The sequence below is a fragment of the Lepidochelys kempii genome, chromosome 15, assembly GCF_965140285.1.
Source record: "Lepidochelys kempii isolate rLepKem1 chromosome 15, rLepKem1.hap1, whole genome shotgun sequence".
NCBI lineage: Eukaryota > Metazoa > Chordata > Testudines > Cheloniidae > Lepidochelys > Lepidochelys kempii.
In genome coordinates this window covers 9,467,072-9,477,312 of record NC_136394.1, presented here as the reverse complement: position 1 = coordinate 9,477,312, position 10,241 = coordinate 9,467,072, and the positions used below count along the sequence as shown (strand labels likewise).

At 55.0% G+C, this 10,241-nt stretch overlaps 1 protein-coding gene across 2 annotated transcripts in view; it reads left to right on the top strand.

The window, feature by feature from the left end:
* Positions 1–1,402: 1,402 nt before the first annotated feature.
* WSB2 (WD repeat and SOCS box containing 2) overlaps positions 1,403–10,241 on the top strand; it is a 20,336-nt gene continuing 11,497 nt past the window's right edge. The window contains exons 1-2 of one of the 2 annotated variants that reach the window (XM_073313437.2): positions 1,403–1,600; positions 8,474–8,645. In XM_073313437.2, coding sequence (XP_073169538.2) covers positions 1,558–1,600; positions 8,474–8,645 — 215 coding nt within the window. In that variant the 5' untranslated portion in view covers positions 1,403–1,557. The remainder of the gene's footprint in view (positions 1,601–8,473; positions 8,646–10,241) is intronic. The other variant, XM_073313438.2, reaches the window with a different exon arrangement.

The window sequence follows — 10,241 nt, the reverse complement described above, 5'->3', positions numbered from 1 at the left end:
ACTTTCCCGACCCCCCCTCAGTTGTCTGACACGAATCGAAGCCCCTGCCTCCAGCCCTGCGGTGCTCGGCACAGCTTCTGCTGAAGCCCCATAAGTAGTGGCACTCGATGCATTTTGCTGGCCAGAAGACACGGCTGGCAAGTGCTACCAGGTATTCCCCCTGCTCTGGGACACCCCTGAGTGCTCTCCCAGCCTGGGGCGTGAGAGGAATTGCTCTCTCCATTGGGGCAGAGGTTGCTGTGGCCATAATACTTCTGGGTTGCAGAGTGAAACAACCCTTCCCCAGAGAACCTGCAGACCTGAACGCAGATGCTCTGATGTGTGCTGCCCATTAGGCTCATCTTACTTCCCCCTTCCTCCCGCCCCCATCCCTTCTTCCTCACAGATACATCCTATGCAGTGAGTCTGGCTTGGCTTCCGTTAGAGTCTGATTTTCCTGCCTGTGTGCTCTTGCCAGCTGGCTAGTTTCAACCTCAGGCTCTTCCACTGACATCTCAAGCCCTGTAACATTAATACCAAGGACCGTAGGCTTCTGCTTTGCAAAAACACCTGCTTGCTGGGGTGAAGTGGATGCACCAGAAGCTCAGTGGATTGTTGACAGGAGACCAAGGCCTGATCTCCTTTGAATGTAGTTCTGACCGGTAGAGGGTGGTTCTTTGGCCTCCTTCCCCTTTACCTAGTTTCCAGGGGTTTGGCGATCCCTTGGTTCCTATCTCACAATACAATTTCTGTTTACCCGTGGCTGCAGCCTGGCTTCCCTTCAGCAAAGGGTGCAAAGCGTCAGTTTGTGGCGGGTGGGGAAGTGCACTGAATGGGTGCAGAGTTTTAAAATCTCTCCTGGCACCCTAAGGCCCGGGCTACACCGCTCTGTACTGGTGTAACTGTGCGGGTGAGGGATGTGGCTCCCCCGTTAACAGGGAGACCAGTGCAACCCCAGTGTGCCAGCAAGTGTAAAGGTGCCTTATGCCAGGGGTTCGCCACCTTTTTCCTCCTGAGAGCCCCCCCAACATGCGATCAAAACGCCCCGGCCCCCCGTGCCACAGGAACTGGCTTTCGGCAGCCGAAAGCCAGGCCCGGCGTTAGGGGCCAGCAAGCAGGGCCCGGCCTCGGGGCCCCTGCAAGGCTCAGGCTTCGGCCCCATGTGGTTGGGCTTTGGGGCCCCGGCGAGTCCCAGGCTGGCCCCGCGGGGCGGCCCCCCTGAAACCGGCTCCCGGGGCCCCCGGGCTGAGAAGCGCTGCTCGAGCACAGGCCCCCTCTCGGCTACAGACCCCCGGGGACGCGCCCGCAGAACCGGGGTCCCGGCTCCGGCGGCGGGGCCCGGCCCCAGGCGTCCCCGCCCCCGGGCCGCCCCGAGCGCCGCGATCCGGGCCTGGCTCCGCCGCCGCCGCCCCCCCGCGGCCATGTGACGGGAAGCAGCTGAGCGCGGCCGGGCGGCGCCTCCGGCTCCCTCCGGCCGGCCCCGGCCCCCCGCGCTCATGGGCCCGGCCCCGCCGACGGCCCCGGGCTCCCGTCTCGGCTCTCCCCGGGGCGCCCCTGCCCCCCCGCCCGCCCGCGCACATGGAGGCGCCGCCCGGAGGCACCGCGGCGCAGGAGGCGGAAGGTGAGGGGGGCCCGGGCGGGGCGGGGCGGAGCGGAGCGGAGGGGGGCCCGGGCGGAGCGGAGCGGAGGGGGGCCGGGGCCGGAGCGGAGGGGGGCCCGGAGCGGAGCGGAGGGGGGCCGGGGCCGAGGGGGGCCGGGGCCGGAGCGGAGGGGGGCCCGGGCGGGGCGGGGCGGGGCGGAGCGGAGCGGAGGGGGGCCGGGGCCGGGGCCGGGGCTGGAAGTGGTTTCCGTCATATCCAGGGTTTGCAGTTTGGTTCAATGGCTCTCAGCCCCCCCGCTGTACACACTGCTCCAGCGGCACTGTGGGGAGGGGGGGTGCAGATGGGGCAGGGAGAGGGGCGCGGATGGGGGGTGCGGATGGGGGGGATGTGGGGGATGTGGGGAGGGGGGGTGCAGAATGGGTGGGGAGGGGGGTGCGGATGGGGGGTGCTGTGGGGGACGGGGGGAGGCTGGAGGGGGTGCAGAATGGGCAGGGAGAGGGGCACGGATGGGGGGTGTGGATGGGGGGGTGCTGTGGGGGACGGGGGAGGCTGGAGGGGTGCAGAATGGGCAGGGAGAGGGGCGCAGATGGGGGGTCCTGTGGGGGACGGGGGAGGCTGGAGGGGGTGCAGAATGGGTGGGGAGGGGGGTGCGGACGGGGGTGCTATGCGGGACGGGGGGAGGCTGGAGGGGGTGCAGAATGGGCAGGGAGAGGGGCGCGGATGGGGGGTGTGGATGGGGGTGCTGTGGGGGACAGGAAGGTTGGAGAGGGTGCAGAATGGGCAGGGAGGGGGTGCAGATGGGGGTGTTTGGATGGGGCGTGCTGTGGGGGACAGGGGAAGTGTTTGGAGGGGGTGCAGATGGGGTAGAGAGGGGGCACAGGTGGGGGTGTGGATGGGGAGTGCTGTGGGGGACGGGGAGGTTGGAGGGGGTGCAGAATGGGCAGGGAGGGGGTGCAGATGAGGGTGTTTGGATGGGGCGTGCTGTGGGGGACAGGGGAAGTGTTTGGAGGGGGTGCAGATGGGGTAGAGAGGGGGCACAGGTGGGGGTGTGGATGGGGAGTGCTGTGGGGGACGGGGAGGTTGGAGGGGGTGCAGAATGGGCAGGGAGGGGGTGCAGATGAGGGTGTTTGGATGGGGCGTGCTGTGGGGGACAGGGGAAGTGTTTGGAGGGGGTGCAGATGGGGTAGAGAGGGGGCACAGGTGGGGGTGTGGATGGGGAGTGCTGTGGGGGACGGGGAGGTTGGAGGGGGTGCAGAATGGGCAGGGAGAGGGGGCACAGATGGGGGTGTTTGGATGGGGCATGCTGTGGGGGACGGGGAAGTGTTTGGAAGGGGTACAGATGGGACAGAGAGGGGGCACAGGTGGGGATGTGTGGATGGGGTGCTGTGGGGGACGGGGGAGGGAGTACTGGCAAGGGGAGTGTGTGGCGGAGAAAAGGGAGGGGGGCACACAGGGTGTTGGGGGGCAGTAATGTGAAGAGCAGGAGGCAGCTGCGGGAGGGAGGCAGGTGACCTGGGGTCCTGGGGGAAGTGGAGTGGAGCAGTACCGGCCTGGCCTCACAAACAGCCTGCCTGCTATGCCCAGGAGCCCTGATGGATTTGGGGGTAGCTAAAGTGTCCTCCTTCCTGCCAAGCGTGATCCTACCCCAGCCCCCAGCAGTGCAGCACGGGCAGCAGAGTCCTCGCCCCCAAAAGCCCCCTTGGCAGCTCTCCCTGCGTCCGGGTGGATCTCTGCTTCCCCTGCACCCTGTGTCCTGGGGCAGGCAGCACTGTGCCTTCTCCCTACGGTGCTGAGAAGCTGCGTGAACCTGTCCGGGGGGACAGCAGTGGGGGTGGGGTCACCTCAGTGTGGCTCTTGGCGTGGGGGGGCTTCACCTGCCCTTGTTTGGTGCACATGGGGGCGGATTTTCGAGGGACGCTCCCAAGTCAATTTCAGAAGATCTGTCTAAGATGCATTACCCAGCTGAGTCCTCTGCCAAGCTTAGTGGCTGTACAGCCACTTGGTCCTCGGTTTCAGGGTTTCTTGCCCCTGTTGCTGTGTGAAAGACCCAAACAAACCGAGCTTGGGGGAGAAGGGACTGAAGGCTGAGAGCCGTTTAAGGCACCATGGAGAAGAATCTTTCTCTGTCAGGTGCAGCAGCCTCGGGGTTACCTGAAACAACAGCAGGTAAAGCCTTTCCAGAGAGAGGGGTATTTTGGGGGTTTTTCTGGATGTGGTTACTCTCAGGTCACTTAAATTGTGTTGTTAGCTGGGTGCACAGGGCTTGATGTGTGCTGGCTCCTCAGCAAGGCTCCGTCTGCCTTAAGAGGAAGAAAAGAAAAAAAAAAAAAAAAGCATTTCAGGAAACGATGGCTGGGAACACCTTGTATCTACACGCCAGGCGTTCGATGAGGGTTGGGTTTAAGGACTGGCTGCACACTTCGGAATAGGTCTTCAGCAGTGTCCCGTTGAGTCCATGCCGTCTACAGGGGGGTGTTTTTCTGTCCAGAGAAACAACAAGTGTTGCAATTGCAGTGCTGCATGTGGCGGTCTTATTTCCATCCCGCAGCCAGGGAAATGATCCCACAGCCCCTGCTCCTTGCACCAGGGCTGTGCGCTCTGGGCCAGGAGTCCCAGACTGTGCTGCTGTGGGGGCGATTTTCAGGAATGCTGATAACCCATATATCTCCCGTTGACGCCACACTGCAGAAAACCAGGCCTACTGTGTGTAAATGGTTCTGTTCAAAGCCGTGTTGCCATGAGGATGTGCGTGATGGTTGCAGAGATAATCATGGCAATAAATCATTCAATACACAGTGGCTGTACCTGCAGGAATCTCCTGCTTTTGAGCGGACATGTCTTCACTCGGAAACCGAACCCACGCTGACAATGGTTGTCAGTCATGGAAGGTGTTGAAAATGGTTTAAAGGCTAATGTAGACCAGAGAAAAAACATTTCACAAAGGAGCAGAGGCTGGATGAAAAGCATTTTCAGTAATAGGTGAATTTCCTAGCGTAGATGGCCCTTAGGAGACCTCTCCATTCATTCTGCTGACGTAGGAAAGCCTCTCTCAGGGGTAGCTGTTGCTGGGGTTGCAATGGGGAGGGGGAGAAAAGGGAATAGATAATCTTTATGCTTATAAATGGGTAGCCCTATTCTTACATCATATGTTACAGCAGGCATTTACCTTCACTTTTTGAGGGGTGAAATGTAACTTCATGGTCAATGTCAGACACTGGTATTTTATCAATATACAGTTTGTATTTAAAACCTACCGATCTCCTGCTACAAATCAGTAACTATACTGTATCCATTTGTTGGTATTAGATTTTTCTGTGTGTGTGTGTGACCGGCGTGTTATGGAAAAGCCATATTAAAGTGCACAACTTCTCTGTCCCTGTTGCAATTGTTTATTAAGCTGTACATTTTTTCCGAATGTATCTTTCACATCCATTCTCTGAAATCTAATACTGGGGAAAATTGCAAATGGTCATGATGGCTTGAGGGTCTCAACCAAGATGTTTCCTGTTCTACATACTGATTATGTCCCAGGGTTCCTTTGGTAAGAGTAGTGGCTTGCACTGCTGTTTTGGCCTGGAGTTTCCTCTCCCCGGTTGTGCAATGTGGCGTATATCTGTTGCCACCCTAGAGGTGGCTGCATTTCAGTGGTGGTCTGGGTTTGAAGTTTCTAAAAGGCTCTGGAATCAATTGGGATGAGAGGTGCTATTTACATATAAACTACTGTCACGCTGCCAGTCAAAACCGAATTGGAAAGTAACGTACTGCATTAGTTTTGGGGCATTGCCAGTGTGATTATTGTACAGTTCGCTCTGGTAGCATCTTCCATCCAAGGTTCTCAAACTGCATTGTAAGGTTCAATGAATTGTCACCTCTCCCAGATTTCCAAAGTAAGTGGTGATATCCCCGTTTTGCAGTTGGGGGAAACTGAGGCACAGAGGCGACGTGATTTGCTCAAGGTCAGAGTGAGTCTGTGACAGAATGGGACTAGAAACCTGGTCTCCTAGTCTGGTGTCCGAGGCACTGACATCCAGTCTCACTGAGTGCGGTAGTGCTGGGCCAATAGCTGTTCCGGTTTGGGATAAAGATGAGAATGGAATGGAGAGGGCTCCCTTCTGATTTTTTTTCAGCTCTTCCTGAAATCAACAATCCAAGATTCACTGAGGAACTCTCCCTCATTGCAAAGTATCAAAAAAGGGCACAGTCCCCCTGCATATCCCCCCCCCCCCCCGCCCTTTTCCCTTTGCAGGTCACTTTCCAAATCCCTTGCTGTGTAAAACCTAGGGGTGACAGTGGACGAGAAGCTGGATATGAGTCAACAGTGTGCCCTTGTTGCCAAGAAAGCCAATGGCATTTTGGGGTGTATAAGTAGGGGCATTGCCAGCAGATCGAGGGACATGATCGTTCCCCTCTATTTGACATTGGTGAGGCCTCATCTGGAGTACTGTGTCCAGTTTTGGGCCCCCCACTACAAGAATGATGTGGAGAAATTGGAGCGAGTCCAGCGAAGGGCAACAAAAATGATTAGGGGCCTGGAACACATGAGTTACGAGGAGGGGCTGAGGGAACTGGGATTGTTTAGTCTACGGACGAGAAGAATGAGGGGGGGATTTGATAGCTGCTTTTAACTACCTGAAAAGTGGATCCAAAGAGGATGGATCTAGACTATTCTCAATGATAGCAGATGACAGAACGAGGAGTAATGGTCTCAAGTTGCAGTGGGGGAGGTTTAGGTTGGATATTAGGAAAAACTTTTTCACTAAGAGGGTGGTGAAACACTGGAATGCGTTACCTAGGGAGGGGGTGGAATCTCCTTCCTTAGAAGTTTTTAAGGTCAGGCTTGACAAAGCCCTGGCTGGGATGATTTAGTTGGGATTGGTCCTGCTCTGGGCAGGGGGTTAGACTAGATGGCCTCCAGAGGTCCCTTCCAACTCTGTTATTCTATGATTCTAGGTGCCCCAAAGGGAATGAACAGAACAGGTAATCATCAAGTGATCCATCCCTGGTCGCGCATTGCGAGCTTCTTCTGGCAAATACACTCTTGTGTCTCGTCCCAGAGTTCTGGTTTCAAACGTAGTTTAGCTCACAGGGGAGAATGAGTCATGTGGTGTCAGCCTAACACCTGGAGGGTGTTTCTCCATGTTACAAAACCATTGCTCAGCTTGGCGCAGTGGCTGGCCAGGAAAGTTTTCTGCGTCAAGGCTGCTTTGGAGCAAGGGCCTCATTCTGTTTCGGGCTTAAAGTACTGTCGAACTGCAGAGTTACGAACCCCTCGGGAATGGAGGTTGTTCGTAACTCTGAAATGTTCCAACCTCTGAACAAAACGTTACGGTGGTTCTTTCAAAAGTTTATAACTGAACATTGACTTAATCCAGCTTTGAAACTTTACTGTGCAGAAGAAAAATGCTGCCTTTCACCATCTTAATTTAAATGAAACAAGCCCAGAGACAGTTTCCTTACCGTCTCAAATCTTTTTTAAACGTTCCCTTTTATTTTTTTATTAGTTTACATTTAACACAGTACTGTACTGTCTTTGCTTTTTTGGGGTCTCTCTGCTGCTGCCTGATTGCGAACTTCTGGCTCCAGAGGAGGTGTGTGGTTGACTGGTCAGTTGTAACTCTGGTGTTTGTAACTCTGAGGTTCTACTGTTTGTTGCAGGACTCTAGGCAGTAGGTTGGTCTAGTTCAGTGACGGTAAATTTTACACGAACGTAAGGGGAATCTGTTGTTTAAAAAGCACCAATGCAGCAGGTGGCCGGTTTAATGGGATGCGATGTGACCTAACCAGCTGAATTGCCTCCCGGTGCCCTTATGAAAAGCTCCTAATGTGTACTTCTGGTATGGTAAAAGTACGCTGTTCATTGGTAAGGATGACCTCTTCTGTATGCTGTAACTGAGCTCAATGAGGGGCTGAGAGATTGTGTTGCGGGGAGGGGAGATATAGGCCCATGTGTCCAATCTGAAGAGCCCACCTTGGACCGTGAGACCTCCCTCCAAGGGAGCTCGCTGGGTTGATTCTAGCCATGGGTAACAAGGCCATTTTACGCAAAGCTATAGGTCTCAGATTCAAACAGGGATTCTTGAAGCTTCTGAAGAGGAGCCTGTGACATTGGCAGTTCCAGTCTCTAGCTGGACTAGCCGCGAGAGTCGGATATGTGGTGTTTAACGTCTAAAGTGGCAAATCTTGGGAGCGCTAAAGCAGAACAGCAACCAGAGCCCGGCAGTAGAGCGGTTGCTAGTAGGAGACTGAGCCAGTTAGTAGTTAAATAATTACAGAGCTCATCACCCAGAGCCCTCAAAGCATTCCACACCTGAATATCTTCACAAATCTGGCTTGGGGTGACTTGCTGAAGGCCACACAGTAGCACTGGGAATAGAACTCGGGTCTCCTGCCTCGCAGGCTGGTGCCCTATACATCAGCCTATGCATGATACTCTGCTGTGGGAGGTTTCACGGGGGCTGCTTTTTCTCAAAATACATTGACATCTTCAGCTGGTCCTTAATGTTGATTTAGTTGGGGATTGGTCCTGCTTTGAGCAGGGGGTTGGACTAGATGACCTCCTGAGGTCCCTTCCAACCCTGATATTCTATGATTCTATGTCTTGAAAATGTGGTCTGGTGGGCCCAATGCTGCCCTGCTGAATTCCGTGGGAGCAGGACAGGGCCCAAAGTGACTCTCCCTAAGCTTGCAGAGGGAATGTCAGAGCTGGGGCTAGAATTTGGGAAGCCCAGTCCCCATACTCCAGCCACTAGACTATGCTGTTGCTTGCACGGCCTCATGATTGCTGCCGATCCTCGGCTTGGCAACGCTGCCATCCCCACACGTGTGCGTGGTCTTGGGTGGATGGTTAGCCCTGTCGCATGCTCTGTGAGTAACCATGCCATCTTGTTCCCCAGACGAGCCTCTCCTGCTGGCAGAGCTGAAGCCAGGGCGACCCCAGCAATATGACTGGAAGGCGAGCTGCGAGACGTGGAGCGTTGCGTTTTCCCCAGACGGCACCTGGTTTGCCTGGTCTCAGGGTCACTGTATAGTCAAGCTGATCCCTTGGCCGTTGGAGGAAGCTGAACTGTAAGTACCCTGCGGTGGCTCAGAGAGGGAGGACGTCTCTCCTGCTAGAGTCCATTGGCTGCTCTTCTGTAGCCCTCTCGCTCAGCGTCCCTCAGGGCTCAGCAAGCAGGGGTTAAGGAAGGCGAAGGACTGGAGATTAAACGAGGCCTCCCATAGCTCCTGCAGCATCAGGGTCCATCCCTCCGGGGGGAATTGATCCATGGGGTTAGCAGTGTCCTCCCATAAACCAGCCATCAAGGGAGTCTAGGTGCCCCCTAATAGGTGCTGTAACAGCTGAGTCTGGGTGCTGTTAGGGCCCCTCAGAGAGCTCTGCTGAGCCATGTTACAGGACTCTCTTAAAGATCCCCGCACCATAAGCTCCCAGGAGAACACCCAGCTGGAGCAGTGAAGGATTCCTGTTCACCCTACTGCGTCAGAACCAGCTCTGCTAGACAGAGCATGTGGCGTTTGCAGGACTAGCCACCGAGGCTGAGATTACAGATAAAGCGATAGGTAAGCTTGGGAGCGCTAACGGGGCAGTCAAAAGCCAAGGGATTCCCTATCACCACCACACCAGTTTAACCTTCCTGCATGCAAGAAAAGGAGTACTTGTGGCACTTTAGAGACTAACCAAGGTGCCACAAGTACCCCTTTTCTTTTTGCGAATACAGGCTAACACTGCTGTTACTCTGAAACCTTCCTGCATGCCCCCCTCTCACTATCAGACCACCCTGGGAGCTTGCTGTCTTGTTAACTGGCATTGCTCTGTGCATTCTTCTGGTAACATGTCACCAAATCTTCTGCAAAGGAAATGCTCCCCTGAGCCTGCAGCTATGAAACCTCATCCCTTTTATGGGTTAACTTGCTTGGTTTTGGCTTTTTTTAATTGGAGAATGAAACCTTTGCAAGAGATCACCTCAGCGAGGCAGCCATCCTGTCTTCAGAGACCACATGCCTCAGTTTCCTTCCCTTCCCCTGTGCTGGAAAACTACCTGCATTAAGCAGTCTGTTTTTGTCAGTCCCTTGAATGGTCAGATTTCACTGTAAAGGGGCTGTCCATGAATTATGTAATGCATCAGGGGGTGGGTGAGTCCTTCATTTTTCATGTTTGTTTCAGTGTTACAAAGGGTTACATGGGCATGGTGGGTCTTGAAAATCCCCCAAAATATGTTATGTAATATGTGGACAGTCCCAGACACTTCACTAATCATGCTTCACTGGAAAATCCCCACTCCATTATCAAAGTGGTAGGGTTAGTCACTTAACACAGGAGATGGTGCTTCAAGCTGTTTGGTTGAAAAGCAGCTTTCTATGCAGAGTTCTACGAATACATAGACTGGAGAACAGATTGCGTAAGGAGGTAAAATCCCTGAGGTGTGTCCCTGGGTGGGTGGTCCTTGCCCTTTTATCGGGGCTGTTGCAGCCTCCTGGGAGAGAAGAGAGGGGCAGTTCAGTTCTGCGTTGCTGGCTCCACTGACTCGTAGGCAAACCGGAACATGGGAACTTCACTTGGGGTGGGAAGTCAGGGTGTGGGGGAGTGAATCAAAGCTTGAGAAGGAGGATTCCTTCCTTGACATTTGAAGGGTCTTAGGGTGAAGTAGCAACATACAGGAGGTG